This window comes from Triturus cristatus, chromosome 3_1 (assembly GCF_964204655.1).
Source record: "Triturus cristatus chromosome 3_1, aTriCri1.1, whole genome shotgun sequence".
Classification (NCBI taxonomy): Eukaryota; Metazoa; Chordata; class Amphibia; order Caudata; family Salamandridae; genus Triturus; species Triturus cristatus.
In genome coordinates this window covers 633,559,511-633,587,018 of record NC_140583.1, presented here as the reverse complement: position 1 = coordinate 633,587,018, position 27,508 = coordinate 633,559,511, and the positions used below count along the sequence as shown (strand labels likewise).

General features: G+C 47.1%; 1 protein-coding gene across 1 annotated transcript in view; it reads left to right on the top strand.

Moving 5' to 3' along the window:
* The window catches only part of IQCH (IQ motif containing H), an 846,786-nt gene that overhangs the window by 75,808 nt on the left and 743,470 nt on the right, over positions 1 to 27,508 (top strand). Inside the window, exon 2 of the mRNA XM_085644600.1 lies at positions 23,500 to 23,622. Coding sequence (XP_085500726.1) covers positions 23,500 to 23,622 — 123 coding nt within the window. The remainder of the gene's footprint in view (positions 1 to 23,499; positions 23,623 to 27,508) is intronic.

Below are 27,508 nucleotides of genomic sequence, written 5' to 3'. Positions count from 1 at the left end.
GGCTGAAGCAGTCTTATTAGTAAGGGATGATACATTAGGGCTCCCTAAATACCCCATTTTCACAGCATGGAATGCAATGTTGTGCATACTTCAAGGGATGTTTACCCCGGATAACCTGTCCTACGTTCCTAACACTGACTAAAATTATTCTAAACAAGTGTTGCAATGTGTCTTAAATTGTGATCTGGATTGTGCAGCATGTATTAAACACCTCAGCCAAAATGTATTAATATATATTGATAATATATACATATGTGCAAATGTATAATTGATAAAAATGCATTGGTTACTGTCTGCTTCCCCCCCACTCATATAGGTATTCCTGAGCTCTTTCCTTGTTCCTTGAATTGGTTGTTAAATTGTTTCAATGTTACTCAAACGATAGTTTGGTCGAAATCTAGTTGTAATGACATGGTCGGAAGGAACCCTCCGAATCGCACATATGAAACGAATATGCACACGTACAATACGCTTATTTTGTGTTATAATAAGGAAACGTGCTATAATTGGAATGACTTTATTTACATGTTAAACCAAGGGTAAAGATAACCCACGTCAATGAGACGGATTCCTGTGTCTCTTTACTGCTTTATTGTGTTGAACCCTCTATTTTGAAGCTTAACTACTGTTTTTTTTTAGAAAATGTATATACCTGTCAAATATATTATATATGTGAAAATCTAATAAACAGATCAAGCAAGAAAATGAAGATAATAGAAATTGATTAATTTAAAACATGCATTTCGGGAAATTGGGGGAACCATGGCCAAGATTTTAACTCTGTACACATCCGTAATCGGAGTGCCTATATCGGCTGCCCAGGCTCAAAGGCGAATGCAGGTTTCTGCCCGCAGCACTTGTTATAATATCATGATAGCAGCGGAAACTTGCATTTTGGGCCTTTACCCACGGAAAAAGGGGCAAGAAGTTCATACTAAATTTGCAGATTTTGCAGAGGTGGAAATCTGCAACCCCCCCAAGATGTTGACATGGAAAGAGAAAGTCGAACACTGGGGACAGGCAGAAAGCGGTGCCCTTCGTAGGGAAGAACATAGGGGACTCCGGAAGAGGCCCATAGCAACGAGCTGGGACTTGCTATCAGAATCATTCAAAGTATCAGACACATTTAGCACCCAGGTATAGTCAGTCCTACTAGATAGCTCCAGAATTAAACCCATTGTACACAGGATTTCCCCAATAACCGTTTTCCTTGTCTGACCGTCCATTTTACCCTCTTAACAAACTGCGTTGCAAGCACACATGCTTGGAGCTCGATCCATATTCTTTCAAATCACAACACTCCAGGACTTTACCCACAACGGAATCCACATCACTGCAAATCACTGGAAATAATGAGATAGAACAGGTCCACCCTCGACTATTTGATCATCTTCGCCCATGTCAGCGGCGGCAGGGGAGTTACTCTGTTACTAATGTTTTGATTGACATTATCTACTCCTGAAATAGCTAGAACAATAGCGGCTCACCAGTGTATTCCGTATGTACTTACAACCACGTGCTGCAAATGTATTCACTTGAAATGCTACTACTTGAAATATCCAATAAAGTATGTTTAAAAAATAATAATATCGTGATTGCACGTGTCTACCCGACGACGTGCAGAGGACACGGCAACCTGTAGTGTCATCGGCTCCTCCTGCCCACTACGCCACCGCTGTCTAGGCAGCGCAATGAGTTGCACTAAGAGCAAGCATTTACAATGCAATAGGTCTCGCAGTGACATTGTTTTGAGCTATTGGCATTGAACATGTTATTGTTTTTTTTTCCCCTTCGTGAAGCATTAATTAAGTAATGGCGTTGTAAATGACAATGTATTTTACCCCCTGTTGAACCCCGCAAAGCTCATCAGCATGTACCCGTCACTGTTTGCTATGCACCCAACAAATTCAGAATGGATAGCTGTTTCTCCCAGTTGAGCTATGTCACGAAACTCGCTTAAAAGGCCATTAAGATTGTATTTTAAGTGCGCGTTTACTGTATATTTGGACCAGTGGCTCAGCTATCGATAGAGCAGAGTGGAGGGGGCAATGAGGTGCGCACCATATCCAAATAATAGCAGTTTTTTGTTATTTTATAATTTCTACTGCCAAAAAATGGTTTCGGGACATTTTCTGTGTTTATGGTACAACCCAGCTCTAATTAAGCACTAGTTGGTGAGAAGAAGGAAGATGAGGAGGGTTTGTGTTCAGGTGATGACTGAGTGCACCATTATCTTTGTAAAGTGAAACGTCACACGTAAAAACGCACTCGGCGTCAATTTCTGTGAGAATCCAGCTCGAGCCAGTGAGCAGAGTCTCTTTCCGAAACCGAGGCACACGTCACAGGGTGACGGTGCAGAAAATGTGAAGTACACCTAACTGGAAGCTTCCCTGAGAACCCCACGTCCATCAAATACTGTACTGATAACTCTGTTTCTAAACAACTGTTCTAAAAAACACAAAAACAGAATCTTAGTTAGTCTCCTGAAGAGCAGAACATACTCCCTTCTACACTACAAAGCACGCTCCCTTTCAGACGTGAACATCCGCGTTATATAACACAGCAATAAAAACCAGCAAACGGAACAAAAGTGAAGGGAAACAAGCATTACCATCCTGACCGAATTTAGCGCTACAGAATAATTGGCAACATAACGAAACTACAGTTTTTATATCGCGAGAGCCTCTTAGAAGGTAGGCTATTCAGCAGACACGTGGACTTCAGTAGTGGAAGTTTATGGTTGGCTGTGAAGTGGGTGAGGGGGCCAGAAAGGATGACAAAAATGGAGTAGAGCGCTATAAATCCGGCCATACAGGTAATTTACACAAGCCATGGCTTTCCTCAAGAGTGCTGGCCCATTAATGTTTCTGGGGTGGGAAGGGTTGTCTCCCGAGAGAAAGCACAGGCCCTTCTGGACAGTGTACACCAAGAACAGACAGGCAGTGGTGGCCCGGTAGGCATCCACCCACCAGACTTTAAGAACAGCCATAAATCCAGTGGAGCGGAGGAGAGGGATCCATCAGACCGGTCCCCCAACGCTGAAAGAGTGCGCTGTTCACACACAGCATACTGAAAAACATATAGAGCAGACATACAGCAGACATCCACCCAAACAGCAGTCTCACCACACACATCAGGCACCAACCGACCCACTTACCCAATAAACAGACACCCACCCATCCACTCGGTAGACACACCGAACACACACATTAGACAGACACCCTCTGCCCAAGAGGATTTCACACATCCCAGCCAATCTGTTCTGCGGCCTGGAGGGGCCACCCTCCCCTCTGCCGGAGCTGTGTGTGAGGTGCCTAGGAAGAGCGTCTGAGGTTGATCGAAAAACAAATGGCTCGAGGTGCAGGAAATCACGAGGGCCATTTGCATAAGCAGGCAATGGTTAAAATTCACTCTTACAAAAGGACTTTGGAGTCCGGTGCCCAAGAGCACACCATGCTGCATGTGGAGCCGAGACTCCGGACACTGCACCACTGCTCACTGCCAACGCACAGTTAATGTAGGGAAAACAGCTACAAGTGACAGTAACACAGAGGAACCCCTTCCACTGCCCCCGGGGGCCGCTTCCCAGAATTCCGACACCCCCCAGTTTAAGGGGTCAGAGGTCGAAGGTTCTAGAGGACAGAAAAACAAATGGCTCGGGTGCAGGAAATAACGAGGGTGCCATTTGCATAAGAGGGCGATGGTTAAAATTCACTCGTTCTTATAAAAGGACTTTGGAGTCCGGTGCCCAAGAGCACACCGTGCTGCATGTGGAGCCAAGATTCCGGACACTGCACCACTGCTCACTGCCAACGCATAGTTAATGTAGGGAAAACAGGTACAAGTGACAGTAACACAGAGGAACCCCTTCCACTGCCCACGGGGGCCGCTTCCCAGAACTCCGACACCCCCCAGTTTTTAGGCGTTTGCACATTGTTTCTATGTTCTGTCCTATTTTGGTTTGTTTGAAAGGCTGCCCCCTCCCACTGCTCCGAGTTTATTGAGCAGGACTACATTAGTTGAAAAACATGGCAAACGTATTACGTATATTTAGAAAAGGTGGTCGGACACTAGCACTCTTCCAGCCAGAGGGCAAGCAACCCCACAGCCCAGTGAAGTGACACACACCCGCACTACAGCCCGGGCGCCACAGAGTCTGTATGTGCCAAGCAAATCATTGGGGCGACTACAGACACCCGAGGGCGTGAAGTACAGGTGCCATGGGGCCCCCTTTCCAGCCGTCAGACACCTACCCGCCATCTTGTTGTGTCCCCACCCAGGCCCGGCGCTACATTGGCTCTGCTTAGGCGCTGCGTCTGTATGCCGGCGGGAATCTGGGAGACTCCTAAATACTAAATAGCTTTCTCTGTTGTGGACTGGAGAGAAATGGCTGGAAAATGGATTAGATCCAGAGAGCCTGGTTTAGAAAAGAGCAGGGGTGAGGCATGCTGATGCCTTCTTCAGCTTCGATGGGGGTTGCTTTGGGAGCACCATGTTTGCTTCACTTCTCTCAGATTGGTTCTTCAGCCTGTGCGCTTCTCTAATGGAGCTGACCGAAAGAGAGTGGATGAGTTTCGCTATCCAACAGCAGGCAGTGGAGTTACTTAAGAGAGGGTGATGGTGAAGCAGACGAGCCAGGCTGGGACAGGGAGCTATTCCAGGCACGTGATCCGTCACTACAGGCCCAATCAGAGAGCCAGAGTGGCGCGTGAAGGCAGCATGACAGAGCTTCAGCTTGCTGAACTCTCACTGAACCTGCCCTTAAAATGCCCCATCAGATAAGAGAAAAGCCATAAAACCAAAGGAAGCCATAGACTCGTTTTCCCTAGGGCGTGAACAAAAAAGTCACAGGGCGGTAACCAAAAAGCCTACAGAGCAATCAAAATGCAGGGTTTTAAATAAATATGGACATTGACCAATTGAAAGCATGGGCGGGATCAGAAGTCCTTCTCCAAAAATACTTTTACCCCAATAAATCTCGCAACGCAAGCAGCGCATGCGCGCTGCAACGCTAGGCGAGACCTAAAAGGGAAGTGAATGCTAGTAAATCAAAAGCCTCCAGCAAGTCCTCAAAGGACAGCATGCTCCCAGCCTCATACAAATGGCTTACTGTCTCCAGCCCAGGTGCTGCCCACTCCCCCAGCAGACGAGTGGCATACTCCCAGGAGAAGGGCAGGGCAGGAGAATAGGGGGTGGACATCACGCTTTCTGCAAATACCGAACCCAGCAGTACTTAGCCACCGGGGTCGACCTGCCTCCTAATTAGCCCTGAAAGCATAAAGTGCATCTCTTGAAACTTGACTCTGGGGATTATGATGGGAAGGGTTGGAAAATAATACTACAGCCTGGGCAAATCTACAATTTTGGCGATCGCCACTCGCTCCCCCCCCCCCCCCCCCCCCCCCATTGATATGGGGAGAGTGTTCCAAAAATGTATTGCCCTTCAATGCACCGTAAGCGCTCTGCCTAGCTTACCTTCAAGCAAAGCAGCCTCTGTTCTGTACAGGTAGACTCCAAGATAACCAAAGGTGGTACTTTCCCATTGAAGCCCCTCATGTGGAGATAGGCCCTCAGGTCCCTCCTGCAAAGGGGACAGGCTAGTCTTCTGCCAATTCATACTCAGCCCTGAGAGAGCCCTAAACTCATCCAGGAGAGAAGTGTCCCCTGGAAATTCACCCTGTGGTTCTGCAGAAAGAACATGCTGTCCGCATATAGTGCAGTGCAATGCACATCCCTTCGGAGAGCAATACCGCCATTATAGGTGCTGTTCCGTGCCCTGCTCGCCAGAGGCTTTATCACAAAAGCAAACCGTGGGAATAGGGGATAACCCTGCCCCGTACCCTGGTCAACTTCATAGGATTCTAACACTGTCCCCCCGTTCTAACTCTCGCAGTAGGAACTGTGTACAACAGTCTGGCCCAGGTAATGAATCCCTCCGCAAGGTCCATACATTGTAGCACTACTTACAGATATTCCCAGGCAAGGCTATCGAAGGCTTTCTCGATGTCCACAGACATTACTGCTGCCTGTTCGTTAGCCAAGGATGCACCAAGTAGCAATGCCTTCACCTTCCTAATGTTCATCGCGTTCGGGGATAAAGCCCGTCTGATTGACATGTATACCCTCACGCGTATGGGTAGTAACCGTGTAGCCAACACCTGGCTCAGAAACCTTGTAGTCGACAGCGCCCAATACAACACCAATTCCTAAGGCGGCAGCCTGGTTTGAGGAGGGGGCTATTAATGCCTCCTTTGTAGTAGGGGGCAGTACCAGGGTCTCACGTACTGACCAGTAGATGTCCGCAAGGGGCCAGTTGAACAAATGTAAGTGCCAAAAAAACTCCACTGGCACCCATTTGACCCCAGCACTTCTGGCCAAGGCTTTAATCGCAGCCACAATCTCCCCGGATAAAATACCCACTCACAGGTCATCTGCGGCTGCTGGTGGCAAAGTCTTCAAAGGCAACGGGTCCAAGAACAGATTCAGAGACAGTGGGGCCGACGGTGGGCGGCAAGCATATAAGGCAGTATAATACGTGTTGAGGAGCTCATTAATACTAACTGGATCATAAACATGGGCTCTATCCCCACCTACCATTTCCAGGATCTACAGTCCCCGCTTAGTGGGATTCGCCAGCCAAGCGAGCAATGCCCTGGCTTTGATTTATTCTGTATGGGCCTGAACCATGAATTCTCTGTAGTCAAAGCAGTGGAACTTCTCTACGACAACCACTAGCTCTCCTTCTCTAACAATAAGGAGCGGTGCATCAAAGGATCAGTGTGTCGGCAGTGCTCGAAGCGCACCCTCCTGCGCACGTGTCTCCTACACTGACCGCTGCGCGCCCCCCCCCCCACCTGAGCGTTGCAATGCCCCTGAATTACAATTTTGAAAGCCTCCCACTCGACTGAGACCAACGCAGCTGACCCCGCAGTCTCTGTAAAATAATGCCTAATTTCATCCCATATAGTCTATTGGGACACTTGGTCTTCCAAGTTTTCACTCCGAAGGCGCCAGCTAGGATACAAGTGAGAGTAGGAGCCCAAGCCAGGACAATAAGGATTAGTTTGTCCCCGGACAGCGTTCTGGCCAGGTATTCTGAGTCCCTTTACTGCGCATGTACTTCCAAGGAGCAAAAAAAGTGTCCAGTCGTACATGCAAGTCATGTAAATAGGAATGAAAAGAGTAGTCTCTGTGGATCAGGTCGGCCAATTTCTTGGCGGTGTGCAGGACTGGGGAGTCTCACAAAGGCGGATGGGACCTACCTAAGGAAAGATTCGCCATACAGTTAAGACCTCCCCAGTAATAATTGGGGCAGTCATAAAGATCGCTAGCACCAGAGACAACTCATCCTAGTGACTAGTATCAAGGGACTAACCCTAAAATGGCCACTTAGCACTGCATAGCACCCCTCCTTATCCACTTTCTCCTCCAACACCTGAAACAGAGGTCCACACCTGACCCATATTAGAACCCCCCTTGCGAAAGGCAAATATGTGGTGTAAGTCAAGTGCCCCTGCCAGGGTCTCTGTAGTGCCACTCCCTCCGAGGCCGTGAGATGTGTCTCCTGCAGGAGGGCAATATGAGCCCCTTGTCTTTTCAGGTATGCCTGAACCTTATATCGCTTGGACATACTATTAAGTCCCTGAACATTTTAGGAGAGCATTTTACAACCATTCAAAATGCATGTCTTTGCTGAATTCAATCACAGACAACGCTCCCCGATAAAGGGACCACCCCATAACCACCCCTTCCACCTCCCGGTCACACCATGTACACAGATGATTCCTCAGACACAAGTATTAACTCCTCCCCCCAGGACAGACAGAGAACATTCCCACCATCCCAACACTATAAAGCAAAACAAAGAAACAGTGTGCAGTTCAAACAGTCAACAGTAATGGGGTGGTGATTGTCTCTGAGATAAATGAGCTCCTGGGCCTGAACACACCATCTCGGCTTCATAGGATACATCCCAAAAATCAAATAGTAGACAAACAGGCTGCCCAGCCACCCATTTCGCCCCAAACCGTTACCAAGTGGATAATGTTCACAGGACTCTGTCATCCGAGGTCATCAACTGTACAAGGCGTGATCTGCGGCATCTCAGCATCAGAGGTAGTGATTAGGATAGAACCAGATTTGGTGTCCGAGTCTGATGTACTGGATGCCTCACCTCCATCTGCGGAGTTGACATCCATGCTAGCCCCACCCCCCGAGACTCGCCACCACCGCTACCACACTCAGCCAGTGTTTAAATAGCCTGTTTCTGCGAGAGACAGCTAGGTGATATAGGGCCGGGTCAGTTCCGCTGGCACACACTTCTCTTGACGCACCCGCCAAGCAGGTCACATCTTTGTTACTTGGCTGCGTCTTGATCCAGGACCGTACCTCTTTCGAATCTGTAAAAAACTTGACTGCATCGTCCGTGAGAACCCCTCAATTTAGCCAGGAAGAAAAGGGCATATCCAATCCCCAGCTGTCTGAATCTCGCCTTGACAGCCGTAAAAGAGGAGCGCTGTCTCTAGACCACCAGCATGAAGTCTGGGAGCACCATTACTCTATGGTTCTCAATGAAGAGGTCACCCTTATCCTGGGCCATGCAGAGGATGTGATCCCTGTCACGGAAATGGAGCAAGCGTGCCACCACCGTCTGCCGCAGGGCACCTGATGCGCCCTGTGCAGCGCAGAGAAGGTGGAGAGGGCAACAGGAGAAACCATGTCTTGCCCCTCAATCCGCTCTAGGAGTCCAATTATGCAGATGTATTTCCTACGTCCTCTGCCCTCCACATCATCAGCTCTGTATTCCAGGACATGTATCCGCTCCATCACCTCTCCCATTTGAGATCTAAGGCCCTCCACAGCAGGCTGAAAGTCCGTTATAGTGCGCTTCATTGTCATCAATCACTCAGCCTACTTGCGATGGTCATCTCTCAGAATGCCCAGGTCCGTCACCAGTGTCCTTCTTATGCTCCAGGGTCTCCCTAGTAGCTTTAATGGACATCAGATTGTAATCCAATGTGGTAGAAGAGTCCCTAGAGGCGCTGGAAAGGCCTTCTTCCATATCGCTGTGGGAGCCAGGGGATGGCCGATTGCTCCCCTCTGTTCCCTTCTATTTAGTGATGCGGCCAATGGTTCCAGCAAGAGAGCGCAATCCAGCCAATGAGCCAGCACCTACAGTGGGTACCCCGTGTTACTCCCATGCCCCGGCAGAAGCCGAGCATCCATTCCACCACCAAAAGAGTCTCAATGCAGGCCCTGCAGGGGACACTATGAACTTTGTACAACATCTCAGCCCTCAGGAGACTTTGAGGCAGGCACGTACAGAGAGGGAGAGTGCCATCATCATCTGCAGTGAGAACCCCAAAAGCGAAGCTCTTTCACTCCCACCACTGCAGGATCCTCCAGGGAGGATCCCTCTGCCAGCCAATGCTCTCCACCAGGCCACCTGCAAGAATCTGAGGATAGCACACCACCATATGGCCACTGGAGGAGAGGGCCCAGTGCGCCCAAGTCAAATAGGGCAAAGGACTGGCCAGGGTTCAGCAAACACTTCTGCTCCCCCAGGAGATCTGCACCTCAGAGCCCCCAATAGTCTATGAGAAACAAAGGGAGGGGAGATACCTCACTCTAGCCCTCATCGCCACAGAGGGCCACATTGTCAGGCCTGCTTACCGCTGCTACCGGGCCTCCTCCCACATCTGTCTCATCCAAGGCAGTGCAGGGGTCACCAGCACCTCCCCCATGATGCCAGCTCACTCTGTGCAGTCCCTGATGCATCCTATTCACGGCTGACTGGCTGCAAGCACCTCGCGCGGGCCACGTGCCAATCCAGACCGCTCTCATCCAGACTCAGCCTTGGCTGAAGGCTCCAGCCCCCAGCCACACCAGGTCTCCTCTTCAGGGCCACAAAGAAGGAGGGGGGGCCACCACAACAGGCGCCTTGTGACCCCAGGCGATCGTCTCTACAGTTGTCGTTCCCGCAAACACTCACCGCCACACAAATGTCACCAATTTGAGGCCACGCAGCAACTGTCATGCCCCAGGTCTCAATTGGCACCACCCACGCCCAGAAACCTCCCTCCCATAGGGTCGAAACTGTTCAGGGGGGTTCACCCTGGATGACCCTACACATCACAGGGACCCATAGGGTCGGATAACTGCTCGGATGGGGCCGGGTGGTGGCAAAGCCTTGAGAGCTCACCAGCTCCGCTGCCTATTCCATAGGCATCCAAACCACGTCCTAGAGTACTTGGTTAATAGAATACTTTTCTATGGATTATTTGTAGGGCCATTTCATAGCTTTGCTTCTAACTACGTATAACAAAGTGCCACACGTCCATCCTAAGAGTTATGTTTTCTGCCTCTGCATATCCACTGCGCCATTCACCAGTTCACTGGACCACACTACACAGCTATGCTTTATTTGTTTATGGTCCTACCGACCAAACAATTTTCCACTGGAATGTCCTGGTGAACATCTGAACTTTAAATTCAGGGAGGGTTTCAAGCTAGACTGGATTCGACCTAGCGTGGCTTATGAGGGGTTTTACCCCAAAACCGGTCCCAGGATGCTTGTTTCTGGTCCAGGGAAGACCTGGCTTTGCAGTTCGGGTGGACTGTTCCCATGAGGCACAGGGTCAAGACTGATTTGCATATGGCCAGGTCTAAACTGAGGTAGCAAAGTGAGGTTAAGAATGATGATGGATTTAACCCAGATCTGTGACTGGGGTGAGTGTCTGAAAAGTTTCAGCGCTCCGTCCATCATCTCCTTGTGTTTGCAGTAGGTTAACTGGGGTGCGTTATAGGGAGTATAGCACCAAGATATTGCAAAGTCTGTGGGGCACCCTTCACTAGAGAGCTGCTGTCTGCGCTGACATTGCAGTAACCAAGTATACTTTGGAAGAGTCAAGATCAAGGCAGGCCAGGTAGCCGCTGCAGTCCTATTCACCTTCTCTGATTACAAGCCTATTTAAAATTGTAAATTTGGAGCAGAGTATTACAGGAATCGGTCATTGGGTGCCACGACCAATTTACAATAAACGTTTGGCACTTTATTTTGTCATCTGTATTTTCAATTATGAATAAAATACTTTTTGTGTTTACCATATATTTTCCTGGCGTCTGCCTCTTATTGCCAACCCTCCATTTATAGGCAATAATCACAGCAGCTTAGTATACTGCTAAACAGTCACCCTTTATCTGAGTACAACATAGTGGGCCAAGAACAAAGATTAGCATGTGACAAAAGGAGATCGAGATATGCATTTTAAACCAAAAAATTATTTGTGTGACATTTCATTAAAAAAAAAGGTTAAATTGATGTTTTCGTTAGGTGTTGAAAAGGGTTAAAAATGTGTGTTTATAAAACGGAGCTTGGCTTGGAGATCCCATGATTGTTGGAACTGCTGCCTTCCATCGTTGACTGACCTAAGATCATCCAATGAGGGAAGGCTGTCCGGGTCTTTGTCAGGGACACAGTCAGGGACTTGGGCAAGGACTGGGAATGGGGTAGAAAACGTACACAGAGAAGTACAGCGCTGCCCAGGATCACAGAGGAAGTCAGAGGAAGAAAAGGGATCCAAAGGGGAAGCCTGTACAAGTGAACAAGATGGCGAAGACTCAGAAAGGAATGGCACTCACAAGGCAGTTTAGCATTCAGACTAACTACACCCAGGACGGACGTGCAAGACATATATATATAATACAACATTAACAATAAAGGGGAGTGTGGGGTAAAGCACTCGGGAGCTGCGCACGGTAAGACTGTAGCTCAGTAATTTTCTCAGCCACAATTGCTGTTACAGATACTGACTGCAAATACCCACATATAGGAAATGCATGCGTAGGCAGGGTCTGTGGAGCTTATACCTATGGTGATGTTATAAATGCAACTTAAAGACAATACTCACAGTGAACAAGAAACACCACCTAGGTAGTCAGCTGTGCCCACGGATCCTGGCGATCAAACAGGAACACGCAAGGCAGTAACAGCAAGGGGGTAGAACTAAACACAAGCACAATAGACAAGGAGCTAGCAAGGAGGAGTGCTCAACAGAAAAGGAAATAAATCACAGGGCACACTGGCAGAAAGCAAGTAACAAACATACAAGGCAACAGAAGCAAGACAGCAGAATAGAAAGACCGCAAACTAGGAACTGGAACCAAGGAAATGGGAAGATTGGCAGGCACTGGAAAAGGATATACAGAAGGGAAGGCCGCAAGGGTACACTAGAATAGTGCAGGTTCAGGAATCAAGAAAACAACATAGCACTGCGGGGAGTGCTGGGGCAGGAACAAGAATTGAGCTAAGGCTCAGGAGTCAAGGTAGCACTGCGGGCAGTGCTGGTTCAGGAACAGGGAATTACTAATGCTTCAGGAGTCAAGGTTGCACTGCAGGCAGTACTGGTTCAAGGAAACAGGAAATAGCTACAGCTCAAGAAACGGGGAGTCAAGAGAGCACTGCAAGCAGTGCAAATCAGGAACAAGAAATAGCTGAATTCCAGGAACAGGAACAAAGAATAACTATAGCTCAGGAACTCCGCAAACAGGGTAGCACTGCAGGCAGTGCTAATTCAGGCACAAGGAATAGCTATTGCTAAGGAATCTAGGAACAAGGATTAACTATAGCTCAGGAATCCAGGTATATCAAAAGCTCAGGGAGGACTGGAAACAAGGATCGGTCTCACCAGTACACAGCTACAATGACCAACTCTGGGCTGAAGGGAGCTGGGGCTTAAAAGAGCTCACAGTAATTACATGCATCAGGTGTGAGCAGGCTAGCAGCAGCCAGCCACAGGTGAGCTGAATTCCTCCACCCGTCCTTGGCCTGCAGGGGTAGAGACAAAGCAGTGAGCAGGGGATTATAGGTAATGGAGTTTCCAGCATGAGCAGACTGGCTTCCACAAAACCCAGAATGGATTGGGAATGGATGTCAATTCCTAATGGTGTCCAAATGCCTGGAAGTCAGGATATGCATGCAAGGGAGTGTCTGGAAGCATATTGGAACACTGGAAAGCCCCATAATTCGGCCCCCTGGTGGTGGGCACAAGAGCACAGGGAGTGAATCGTGACAAAGGCGGCAATCCCAAACCACGAAGGTCCCAGGATGGTTGAGACTACTACCTTCCCTCATTGGCTGACCTTAGATCAGCCAAGGAAAGAAGGCTGAAGTTCCTCACTCGTAACTGAGTGGGATTGGGTCAGTGAAATTGCTGACCACACCCCACTCTGTGACGAGGTGTCAGTGATTAACAATCAGCCCTAGGCACTTTAGGGCTTAGAACTGAAGTGCCCAGGTCTGAGGCAATCCATGACGCTCCACCTCATCACTAGCGGGAGGGCCTCAAGGTGCTTTGCCAGGCTGAGATGCCACACGCACAGGAGCTGTAACTTCTTCAGCCCAGAAAAGTTCAGCCAAGGCAGCCAGGAGCCTGCACATTTAGCACATGTCTAGCTACTAGCTACTTGACCTGAAAATAAAGAGTGTCTGCCAGCCTCACCTCTGCTCAGCCTTACAGACATACTTTAGAGTGGCCAACAGGGGGCGTGGCCCATCAGCCCATTAAGAGGGGCCGCGGCTGATCTGAAATTAAATTAGAGAGCCAACTAGAGTGACCTTATCTGAGCTATTATTTTTATTCTTCATGCTAAATTATTGACTTTGTTTAACTCCATTGTAAAGCCTCCTGTGGAATGGGCTTCATTGACATCTAATATAAATATTGAAACATATAACAACACTTTCTTCCATGCTAAAGGATAGAGATGTAACTTTAGTGTCAGTTGTTGGTGCCCACTTTGTTGGCATGAGGAAGAGTGCACTTTGTACTTGTTTATTATGGCATAATATAGGTTTCGCTGTATCAGAACTCAATCACACCAAAGAGATAGCCAAGTACTCATTCCCTATAACACCTCCGAAGGTCAGCAAAAATATCAGACAAATAATTGAAATTGAAATATTATAATATCATTTAATAGAAGGCCTCTGCATTATGTCTTTTGCTGGAAAACTGTTGGTAGAAAAAGAGATTGAAATATGAACAATTTGTAATAGGTTTTTTGTATAAGTGCCATTATTTAAATTAAATTATTATAATACAATTTGAACATAAATAACTAAAAACATAAACATTTTCTTACAGTGGTGTCTATAAGTATTACGTAACAATAGTTCAACACTAATTGATCACACCATCTTTCTTTGTTTCCTTGTTGATCTTAGTTAATCTTTTTTCATTTCCAAATGTCAATAAAAATGTTAAAACGCTTCTTGCCAGCATGTGCTTTGTTCCAGATCAATCATTCCACGGAACTTCATCAGAGCCTCTTATCACAGAGTCAGTGAGTGTCACAACTAAAATGTTGCAAAAGGGAAAAACTAGGGATGGTATCCCAGTAAATAGCACAAACTCAGCCAGACTATAACGACGTGTATATAATTTGCCTGCACAGTATTATTCAAGTGGTTATAATTTGCGCTGATAGTATTATGCAAGTGGATTAGATATAGAGCAACTCAATATCTACTATTATTTTAGCAACCAAAAATGTCATTGTTTTGTACGCGTATTTGGTATGCTAGCAGTTGTGCAGTTAATAGTCTCAATGGCTGTCCATGCTGATTTTTTTTTTGTTCATTTTGGTATTGTGAAGATTGCTATGCTAAATACCTTGGACAAGCAGCATGCCCCAAATTTTTATGACTGGAGTTAGTGTATTCATTTATGTAATAAAACTATTAAACTAACACTGTCAATGTAGTTATTGTAGTATTTAATTGCAAATCAAAGTATAGTGAGGAGTTATTATTATTATTATTGAAGAGATTTATAGAGCGCGCGATTACCAAACAGGTGTCCTGGCGCTAGAGTTCTATGGCTGGGATATGTGATGTCCAACTTGCACCAAATAGTCTCACATTGCAATATGAATAGAAATGTTTTCTAGTCCCAGAATTTTGCTTCAGAATGGTTAGCTACATTTCACATTACAGGTTTCTAATTGGAGACATTAATAAAAAGTGCTCAGTTAGACCATTTACCTACAAACAATAGGTAGGGATTGGCGTGCCAGTCTCCAGGTCAGATGTTTTCCTTTGGAACTCCTATGTAACCCTACCTTATGGGTCGCCAATCGGCAGCTGGAAGCAAGCGGAGGAAGGGACTTGGCATTCTTATCCTGAGAAGACACCGCCACACTTCTGACTTGTGGCACTTCCTGTGGGGATCTGGGGCAGTGTGTCCGTGCTGATTGCGAGATGGCGAGCACCCTCCAACAGTGGCAAAACACAGAATGGCACTGGCCTGCGAGGAATTATCTTGTCCAGGAAGTCATCGGATCGAAGACAAAGTCTGTATGCCCAAATAGGAGAGCTCAGCAACTGAGACAGCGAGGGAATAGGGGACTGGAATGGCCCTCTCATGCCTGGAGACTGCAGTGGTTCCATGGCACTAAAGAGGGAGTCAGAGGAGGCAGCATGGAATGTCTGGAGAGCTGGGCTGATGCAGCCTGATGAGCTCCCTGTGAATGAGTGCCTAATGCAACTTTCACCCGGAGGACTCGCGGGACAGACTGATTCAATTTTCTGAGACTATTCGTCTATAAATAACAGTCCATAAAGTTGACCATGAAAATCAGAAGAGAGAAGGAGGAGAGCTAAATGATTTTTTTTTATAGCCTCAATGCTGCAACCCATTGCCTTGTATAGGGGGCAATGTGAGAAGTATGATTGGTGGAGAACCAGAGATTGGGGTTCGGATACCAAAACCCTCATTTTGTCAACACAGTGAGACCTGCAGAATAAAACTGCAGCTATTGATCAAAGCATGACTTCTGTAGATGATGAACTGGAATTGATGGAAAAAAGGCTGTTGACTATTCATGGAGCACTTCCAGGGTACGGGCACAGATGGTAGGGACCTCAATGTATGAGCTGACAGCAGACAAGGTGGACCAGTCCAATTTATACAAAAAATTAAATTTAAAAAACCCAAAAGACAGAATACTCCTGGCATTGCTTCACATGGAGATCCTTCAGGAAACTATGGAAAATACTTTAAGGGTGGCCTATAATTAAGGCTCCTGTTTTCCGTTTTTTCAGATTTTTACAGATAAATACAGACTGTCTGCATTTATTTTTAAAAGTGGATAAATACAGTGACTCTCCGTGCTGTCTTTGATGAATTATAGGCCAGCAGCTGAGCATATGGACAGCATGGGAAATTAAAAACAGGATGAAATGTATTTAAATAACGGCATATGTCAACATACATTTATGGTATAATGCTAGTATTTACCAGTGGATGTATTGTTATGTAATATTTGACAGCTTGAATAGCTAAAACACAACAGACATCAAAGTATGAGTGAGCGTCTATCAGTTAAATAAATATGGGAATGCACAGTTTTTCACCTTCATTTATACGCAAAATACAAAATAAATATGGATAAATACAGATAAAATGGCCAAAAAATCAATATTGATAAATACAGACGGAAATGTTAAAAAAAGAAATACCATAAATTCGGGAGCCCTACCTATAATCAAATGCTGAGAGTTCCAAACAGTTTTCATTTGGATAGACTACTATGGCAATAAAGTGCCTTATCTTGGGGTGGCATGTCCTCTTCCTAAAGGCTTTATAGAATGAAATAGATATGAGGCCAGAGACCTCGACCATCTACTCCACTTAACTAACTTATTGGTAGACATGGCACTTTGCAATGGGTTGGCACAGCCAATGTGCATGACTTCAGAGGTTAGGGCTGGCTTACTTCTGAAGATTAAGCGTAGATAATAAAAGAAGCATAAAACCTCCTGAGCATCCAGCGTTACAGAAAGTTCAATAGTCAAGTCCAATAGTAGTCCTAGGTTCTTTATTTTAGTCTTCAGAACAGATCCAAAAGGCTACTTCAAATTCACATAATAATGTCTTCCTTTGTAATGGCGAATGTTATAGACAACCATGTGGTACTAAGATGAGCTACTGATTTGCCCCGTCTTATGCCAACCTGTTTATGGTGTGGGTTGAAGGGTGTCACATCTGGGGCCTGGGAGGCACTAACTGGAGTAATAATATCTACTACTGGGGAAGATATATTGATGACAATATAATGATCTGGACTGGGGATATCATTGAGTTGAAACAGCTCTTTGAATATTTGAATTCAAATACGCTGAACATGTCATTTACATTTGAATATGATAGTATAGTGCTCTTAGATGTGGAATTGTATATACAGGTTGATCGGATACATAGTACAATGTACAGAGAAAAGACCTCCTGTAATACCTTATTACAAGCTTCAAGTTCCCTTCCCAAGATGAATGCCACCCCATATGGAGAAGTGGTGAGAGCATGTCGGAACTGTAGTGAAGAATGTGAATTTTTGAAAACACAATGGGCCTGATTACAAGTTTGGTGGATGGGTTACTCCATCACACACATGACAGATATCCCACCTGCCGTATTACGAGTTCCATTATATCCAATAGAATGGAATGGAACTTGTAATATGGCCAACAGGATATCCATCACGTTTGTGATGGAGTAAACCATTCGCCAAACTCGTAATCAGGCCCTAAGTGATATTGAAATCAGATTTTTGGTGAGAGGTCATGATAAGGATGTGATTATGAAATCTAGCAAGAGACCACATAAACTTGATTGTAAATACACAATATTGAACAAGAAATGGGATACCAACCTGCATTAAGGACAGATGAGACCAGTGCCAAACGTAATTCTCTATGCAGGCAAAATATACATTGTGCTAAAATATTGATATTTACTCATGATGGATAAGACATTGCAACCAATTTTGACTAAGCGATACATTATTACCTACCGTAAAGGAAAGTCTTTACTTAACATTATTACTCCAAGTTACCCTGTACCTGAGGTACGTAATTCATGGTTGTCTAATATGACTAATAGATCCAAAATTGAGGTTTGTTTACTAGGTTCTACTTATTATCCAGCCTAGTCCTTCAAAATTATCCCACAACCCCTACATATTATCCCACAACACCTACATGTTCACCGATACAGCAAAACAATCTAGAGGTGATTTGAGACAATGTACTTCGTTTCAGTGCTTACATTGGATAAATTATTCACTCATCATGTTTCAACCAAAGGCAGCTAAAACTATTTCTCTCTTTATTGCTCAGACCCAACATAAAGGAAGACTTGATCAACACCAGTTTTGATCATGTAAGTGCCCTATTTGGGAGGCTATTGAAATTTGAGACTAAGCATTTTCAATTAGTGGTGAATGATGCACAATGTCTTGTCTTAATCCTTGGAAAGTTTGACGGTATTGCCCATGGCCGTTGGACATTGCACTGGCTCCCAACTGGCATAGTAACATTTACTTTGCCTGGTCTACAGATATCTTGTCGGAGCTGTTCTGTCATTTACTGAGGAAAAATTAACCTTGTACATCCAAGTCCAAAAACTCTGCTATCATAAATGTTACCAGCAGATTTCCTAAACTCTCATCTGAAGTTGAAGAGGTTTTCATCGCTGGGACCATACCTCTGGAATTTTTTGCCACTGTAAGTTGAAATGAACCCAACTCTCCTTAGGTTTAAAGGCAGTGTAAAAATCGTTTTGTTCCAAAAGTAGCCCAGGGCAGACTGCTGACTTGTCTCAGTTCTCTTATTCCTTTGGTATTATTATGTGGTAATTTTCCCATTATTTGTTTTACTTCCTGTTTGGCCAAATCATATATACAGATAAATAGGGTTGTGGTGTGAGCTGTATAACTTAATAAAATAAAATCTACTTTTTGCTGCCACAGAAGCTGACACCAGGCTTTGGGTCTGCATGCAGAAGGACACATAACAGCTCTTGGGCAGACTACCCTCCATATTGTGCCATGCACCACACCCCAGACTGGCTAGCTTCTCCCTGCAGTGCTGCAGGCATTTTCTATGTTCCAAAAGCAGGAAGACTTGTACAGGCTTATTATCTCCTGGGTTGTGGAAGACACAGGCTTCTCACTCCCAAAGAATAGCAGTCCTTCGCAATCACAGAGCAGGCTTCTAGGCCTAATGTAAATTCTCTTTCTCTGAAGGAGGACGCTTTGGAAATCTAAATTTAGCATGTACAGCTGGTCTGTGTCTTATCAGGTACTCTAGCAGTAACTCTGAGTGACTGTTTGAATGTCTCTTTGCGTGCTGCTTTAAAGTTCCTCTGATTGGAACGTATTTCACCATCTCGTCTAAAATGTATTGGTGCTTCATATCAGTCTTGCTGAGTTGAGACTGTCTAACAGATTTGGTGACTGAAAAAGCTTCATGTGCGATCCTGTGTGGGGTCATCCTGGGAACAGGCTTCGAAGGGCTATTGCTGTCAGTGAAACCTGCATCAGACCATAACTAGGTAGGAAGCTGGCAGCTCTGAAACTGAATCCCTATGCAGTGAGGAACCTAGGACAGGATCTCCCTCCTCCTCAGACCACGTGCATATACTCTGACTCCCCTCATGACACCATGGAGCAGCTGCAAGTTCACCAACATTTCTGCCACCTTTTGATGTTAGAAGTTCAGTTCAACGCTGAAAGATGGATCAATGCCGAAAGGTGGATCGACATAGGAAAAGCTCTTAAATTTTATGGCATATCACGCATTGTAAGATGAATTGGCATTTGTAGAAAAGCTGTGCCTCAGAAATCCATGAGATTGCCCAAAGATGTGAGACAAAATACGAGGAACACAAAAGTTCATCCTCGAGTGTGGGGCACACAGATGGCAAGAACCCCTGCAGAGTCTGAATTATCATTAAACCCTGTACTCCATCTGTCCATATGCAGTCCAATCGCAGACACTCTAAATGTGCCTTTCTTTGGTCGGATGACTTTTAACTAGGAGCTTTGCAGAAGAGATTCAAAGCTTATTGTCCAGGCCACATTTCTGATTACTCTACAAAACGGACATAGAAATACTTAATACATTGGTGAAAAGAAGTATCATTAATGTGTCATTGTTATTCACAATAGGAGATACAATAAACAGATTTCAACTGTTTTGTTGGTGTAGTGTTTTCCTTCTCCTTTATTACAGAGTATTTCAGTTTAGTAAATTAAATATATATGACAACAGCCAAGCAACACAAGTTTAGGCCCCTAGGGTGCCCCGGCTTAGGGCTTTTTCAAAGCGTATTAAGTGATTGTTCGGGCAAGTCGGGTCAGCACCTGATAGCAGGAATATTTTAGCATGGGGGTAAAACAAATGATAGTCCTGTGTGACTACGATAGTTTAACTTATTCTACATGACCCTAGTATTAAATCCCATACCTCATATGCGGCCGGTATGTAACTTGTTCAATATTAGCATGAGATCATTGATTGTTTCGCACGACTATGACATCATTCTCATTATACATGAACATTCCAGCTCACAGGCTGGCGCAGATTGTTTATATCTTGACTGCGCTGGTTTCCAGCAGTGACGTCAGCCTGAAAAGTCAACCAGACGTGTTTGTGAAACGTTTTGATTGGCTTCTGCATTATCATAAAACCACGTGTCTGAGAAGTGAGACACATAAGCAGAGCTGAGGCACCATTTTTTTTCTCCAAAAATCTCGAGCATAATTTTTTTCTCCTATAGTATTAGTATGAGTGACCCCAAAATTTTCTGACGAAAATAAACCGCATAACTTCATAAACCACAGTCTGATTCCCAAACAATTGTGACTGATATTTTAAAGTTATTATTTGTCCTTATCCAGTAACCGCTTATTTGACCCATACGTGAATATGGGTGGATGTAAAATAGTATTTCCGTCTCTCTGTAGGCCCTTTCTCATAAGAAGAGCCTTCGAGAGTCCTGCTCAGGCTTCCCAGGGGTTCCGGTACTTCTGAATGGTAGGCCCCTAACGAGTGGTAGATATTTTGGGGGCATGGCACCCAGGAACAACTAGATGATACATGAGGTCTCCCGATTGGATAGCACTGTGGTCCCCCAAAATAATATTTATTAAAAATGATACAATAAGATAAAAATTTAAAGAACAAACAACATAATTTGTGTTTTTTTAAAAAAAGTATTATTCTGCAGTTAAAACTATTTGTTATAATTAGTAGGAAAGTCTGCCCTGTAAAGTACAGTTAGCAAGGAACATTGGGAATTTTTCAGGACATGTGTCCAATTGTGTTTTGAAAGCACTTCCAGTCAGTACAATTGAGGAAAACTAAGTAGAACATAAATGCAATTATAAATGGGGTTGTGTGTCCACCCTCAAAGCACATTGGGGGAAATGTATGGCATTTCACTAACAGCCATTAATATAACTGAGTGGGTGTTAAAGGCTATTCTAGGCACATTGCCACATAGCTATGAGCACACTAACACAATGTATGAAAAGACATGGTCCTTCTGTCAGTCAGTACTGCACAGGCTGTACCTGGCTGCTTTCGACAGTCAGCAGGACCGGTATACAAGCTAGGCATACAGTGTGTGGGGAGCAATGGCATAGCTTAGGAAGTGAGTGTATCCATGCAGCTAATTCCACTAGTCAAAAGAGCAAGAACTAGCTAGGAAGCTACCCAGATGCAGTTTATGAGCCTTGGACCCCAACTCAATGACAGTGAGTGGTGGTGGTAATAAATTTTAGGTCCAGACACTCACTCTTTACTAGTCTTTTTTTCCTGCGTCTGTCTGCACTGTTCTTTCCAGTTGACCAGGTAATTGGCAGGCACTGCAGTTACATGGTGAAAAAGGCTGAACCAATGAGAGAAAGAAGCCCCTCTTCTCTTCCACATGCAGCAGTCCTAGCACAATTGAAACTTCCCTTTTTCTGTACTGTGGCAGCAGAAAGCGTGCAAGTTCTCCCAGCGCTTGAAACCAAAAAGGGGTATTCTGGGAATTGGCTGAGATGAGCTGAGGTTATTTTGTCCAGGACTGGGGAGAGGGGTCATTGTGCTTGGAAGCTGATAGGCTGCCTTATTTCAAGAGTAAATGTTAGGAAGAGTTGTTGAGCAATATTTGCCATCCTCTTGGGGCTGAGAGCTGTTAGAGCACATTGTAGTTTAGTTGGGGCGATAGACTTGCATATTCTTATGTACATGGTCTGTGTGTCCGTGGACTTCTGGTCTGTCTCCCTGGCCTAGTCTTTGTTTCCGTGCATCCTAGTGTTCTCTAGTCCCAGTGTCGGTGGCCTTGTATAAGTTTCAGTACCTTTGTCAGTGACCCTGTGTTCCTGTATCACCATGTCCTAGTGTCCGTCATAATGTCCATCTATCAGTGCTTTTATAGCTGTGTCCAAATGTCAGTTTCCATATATCCGTATCCCCCATCCACTTATGTCCCTTTGCCTGTTCCAGTATCCCTGTGTCATTGTCCCATTGCCAACACCCCCTTCTTAATGTCAAATTGACTTTGCATTCTAGCACCTATGTCTTCGTAGCAAAGTCCCAGTGTCAGTGACTCCATATCAGTGTCCTTATGTTCCTGCCTCCCTTACCTCTTAGTGCTCTATTGTCACATCCCCCAAGCATCCCCCAAGCAAGTGTCCATGTGTCTGAGTCCCTTTGTCATGCCTCTTTTCTGTTAGTGTGTAATATTATCAATATCTTAGTGTCAGTATCCTTGTGACCTAGCATCCCTGTACCATAGCACAGTGAAACTGCACCGTGTCAGTGTCCCAGCATTTGTGCCTTGTGTCATCTTTCCAGTGCTCCTGTTTCAGTGCTTCCTGTTCCACGTCGAGTGACTGTTGATTTACCTATGTCAGTATCCTAGTGGTAGTACCCATGTTTCAGTGCTCCCTTGTTAGTATCCTCGTGTCATTGCCCCTTTGTTACAGCACCCATTTCGATGTCCTTTTGTCAGTGTTGGTGTCCTGTGCCAATGCACCATTGACAGTGCTGGTGCCCCTGTATCATTGTTGATGGCACTGGATCAGTTTCTCAGTGTCCGGTTCCCTTTGTGACAGTGTACCAGCTTTAGTATCCCACATGACATAACTGCGATTCCTTATAAACTACATATGCCAGCCTAAATTCACTTTGAAGCATTAGGGGGTAGAAGAATTTATAAACTACGTATTCCACCCTAAGTCACTTTGAATCTCTAATGGGATGCAAGAGCCCTAGGGACTGAGGGTAAAGATGGAGAAGAAAGCTGGAGCTCTTGTAAGCTGGGAAATAAAATAAAAATTAGGGTAATAAGTGTTTTTGAAATGATAGAAAGAAAACGTTGTGAAACAATGTTTCTGTTAGAGCATGTCACTAATGCGTGGATGAGGGTGGTCACCAATGAAAAATCTGGATTTGTGAGTTTTCATCATTGATGGGCATCAGAGAAGAAATCTGTATGCGACTGCATCTGGGCTCTAGCTCTGCTCCCTTCGCATATCTTGTCCTAGCTCTAGTGTGTTCGGTTTCTCCCATGGATTCTTCAGGTGGTAGAGTGGATGCGCCTTCCTGTGGCTGCACCTCTCAGTTCTGTGCATCTCATTAAGTATGCGTTCTGGGTTCTTCTGTTTCAGGTCCAGGAGGATCTGCGGCACCTGAAGAAGAGGCTTACCCACATCAGCATCCAGGACGATGGTGGGGTCGTGGACATCCAGGCCCTGGAAACAGCCATTCACCGTACGGAGTTGGGACTCAGAGTACGTAGCATAGAACCTATTTCCTCATCATTGCTTTGCAACTTAAGGTTCTACTTACATTCTCCCTGCGCTGGGACCTCATAAAGTCAGATCCGTCTGGTGGCCCAGCCCAGTGCATCAGCACCCATGCTGAGCAATTCATGTGCACATGTTAAACACTTTTTTTTTTATAACCAACTTTGTTTTTATTAAGAAAAAAGAGGTGAGCTCAATGTACACAGCTGTGTGCCTACAACCATCCTGGCCGGCAGCGAACAGAGTCAAGTCCCATCAAACAGAGACATTATAGCATAGCATATCACATGTATTTCCCCTCCAATTCTCTGCCTTCAACGTATCGCACCCAGAGCGCCCGCCACCCCATATCCTGTCTAATGCCGTGTTCGCACCCTCAGGGGAGTCGGGTAAGGCAGATGCAGCTGATGTTGCACGCTAATCTCCAACAGAGTTCCCATAGTAGGAGGCCAACCAAACTCGAGGCCGGGGCTAGTGCGTGCCGTAACCCTGCCCAGGACAAGTAAGTGCTACACTCCGCGCCTGATCTATGCCAAGTGCATCTACAATGTGTTGGGCAGCTCATGTATTGTAGTGCAGTGTCCCAAAGTCAACGTGTAGTGTTGGAAGGGGTTGGATGGAGTAGCGTCGCGCCACCGCGCTGGGTCACCAAGGCACTATCACCGCACTTAACCTCTACACGTCCTGAAGACAGGACAAACTAAGTAAACAAAGGGCGGGGGGGTGTGGCGGGGGAGGGGGAGGGCGGCGGAGGAGGGGAAGCAGAACGCCAAGCGCCGCAGCGGGGGGAAGAGGGAAATCCAAGGAATGCAACTAGTCTCGCTTAAGCTGGGCCGGCGGCCCTCCAGCGCCCCTAGTACCCCTGTGGGGATGTATGCCTGCACAGTGGGAGGATCCGACCCCGGCGAGCCCACCCGTGGCTAGGGACCCTCCAACGACGAGGGTGTCAGCGCCACCGGCCGCGTGAGAATCTCGGAGCGCGTCAGAATAATCTCGTCGTCAAACAGTTTCAAGGCCCGCAGTCTCGGCGGTTGCAATCGTGCATGCTCTATCCTGCCCAAGTGTTCCACCAAGGGAGACCAGAGGGTCTTGAACCTAGTGTCCCTGAACTGGAGGCGGGCTGTAAGCAGCTGCATCGCCAAGACCTGCCAGAGGCGGGCGAACCACACGTTGATGGACGGCGGCTCCGCCTTCTTCCAGTACACCGCCACCGTTTGTTTTGCTGCACCTAGCATGTGAAGGCTCAGGTGCCAATCTCGACCTGTCATAGCCCGCCGTGACGTCGGCCGGAGGCCCAAAATAATCGTGAGGGGGTCCTCTGGCAGGGGGTAGCCTAGCACCCTCTTGATGTGGCTGAGGACTTCCTTCCAATAAGTAGTCAGACTCGGGCATGTCCACCAAATATGGATAAAGTCCCCTGGCGCCTGGGCACAGCGCCAGCACAGCGGGGACACCTTGGGGAACATCTTCTGCAGTCGGACAGGGGTGTAGTACCACTGGGTCATCACCTTGTAGGCCGATTCCTGTTGGGGGATGCTGCGGAAGGTTTTAGGGATATCGCTCCAGAGCCTTGCCCACTGTGCGGAATTGATCCCGGAACCCGAAAGATTCTGCCACCGCACTTGGTACGGATGTAGTCCTGGACGCTGGGAGTGCTGGAGCACTTTATAGACGCGAGAGACGAGGCCCTTATATGTGCCAAACGTGCGCTCTAAGTGCTCAAACGGGGTGAGAGGTCTCGTGGCCGCCTGTACCAGCGAAGAGCCCTGCACCCAGTGCCGAAGCTGCACGTATTGGAACTTGTCCCTGTCTGTCAGCCCAAAGTCCCTTTGGCATTGCTGGAAGGATTTGAAGGTCCCTCCCTCAAAAAGATCTCGGATCGTCCGGCAGCCACTTTCCGTCCAGTTCTCAAAGTATGGCGAGCGGCAGGCCGGCGGAAACTGGGGGTTGCGAGCTAGAGGGGTGTGTGGCGAGGGGAAGGTGGTGAGGCCCCTGCGGACCGCCACCCTATCCCAGATCTCCAAGACCGTCCTAGTGGAGACCGCCATGTACGCACTACGGTGACGCGCCGCCCGGGGCAGCCAAGCGTGATCCCAAATCGGGCGACAGGTAACTGCCCTGTCCATGTGGAACCAAATTTTTTCGCTTTCCCACGCCCCCCACTCCAGAACATATCGGAGGTGCGACGCCCAGTAGTAGTCCATTAGATTGGGACAGGCAAGGCCGCCTCTATCCCGAGGGAGCTTTAAGATTTTGTTAGAGAATCGCGGCTTCTTACCTCCCCAAATAAAGGAGATCAAGTCCCGTTGTAGTCCTTGGATGTAATGTTCCTGGATGGGAGTCGGCAGGGTCTGAAACAGGTAGAGAATCTTCGGCAGCACGGACATCTTGATTGCATTGAGGCGACCAAGCCAGGAAAGCAGTAGTGCCTTCCAGGTGCGCAAGTCGTCTAGGACAGAGCGCCTGCACTCCGGCCAATTGGCCTGCGTCCAGGTAGCTAGGTCCGGTGTCAAGTTGAGGCCGAGGTATCTCACGGAGTCGCTCGCCCATTGATATGGGGTGCTCGTCCGCAGCGCCGCAACTTCCGCCTCCGGGATCGTGAGATTGAGCACCCAAGACTTGGTGTGGTTAATTTTAAGCCCGGAGGCCCGCTCGTAGATGCGGAGCAGCGATTGTGTGGCTGGAAGCGAGGTTGAGGGCGCAGACAGCGTGAGAAGGAGGTCATCAGCGAAGAGCGCAACCTTATGGTCACGTCCCCGAAGGGAAATGCCCGTGACATCCGGCGACTGGCGAATGAGAATAGCCAGGGGCTCCGCTACCAGGGCAAAGAGCAGAGGCGATAGTGGGCAACCCTGCCGCGTGCCCCTGCAGATGGGGAATGGCTGCGTAAGTTGGCCATTTACTCGCACCCGGGCTGCCAGGGCAGCGTATGGGGCCATGATGCGTGCTTCCATTTTGGGCCCAACCCCTATTTTCCGTAAAACCGCTCGAAGGAACTCCCAATCTACCCGGTCGAATGCTTTTTCAGCGTCTAGGGACAACAGGCAAGCCGGGATACCCCAATGCCTGGCCTTTCCCACTATGTGGGCAATGCGACGGACATTGTCCGCCCCCTGGCGTTGGTGGATGAACCCCACCTGATCCGGATCCACGAGGTGAGGGAGGTGTGTACTGAGCCGTTTGGCAAGAATTTTAGTATACAGTTTAAGATCTGTGTTCAACAGGGCTATGGGCCGGTATGATGAGCAGAGGGTGTGGTCCTTCCCTGGCTTTGGGATGAGGGCAATCTCAGCCATCGCCATGTCCGGGGAGGGCCCTCCCGAATCCGCGAATGAGTTAAAGAGCCGAAGAAGGTAGGGTTGCAGCTGCGGCAGAAAGGCACGGAAGAACGCCACTGGCAGCCCATCCGGCCCAGGTGTCTTGCCTAGCGGAAGATCTCCCAGGGCTCCCGCTATTTCTTCCAGTGTAATGGGCTCCTCTAAGAGCTCGGAGTGATGTTTACTCAGCGGCTCCCATTCACATTCACCCAGGGTCTCCGCGATCAGTGCAGGGTCCGGCGGGTCTCTCTTGTATAGAGAAGAATAGTATTCATGAAACGCCTGGAGCTTCGCTGCTTCAGTGGTCACCCATGTACCCCCCACCCCCTGCAGCTTCGCGATGTGGGCCCTGGCCGCCCTCGTGCACAACCGCCGCGCTAGCACCGTTCCCACCTTATCCCCTCCGATGTAAAAGCGCTGCCGGAGCGCAAGGAGCGCCCGTTCCGCCTTATTCGTCCTGTGTGCCCGTAACTGTCCCCTAAGGACCGCCAGCCGCCGCTTATGGGCCGCCAACGGGCGGGTCTGGTCCATCTTCTCCAGCGTCTTGAGTTCGC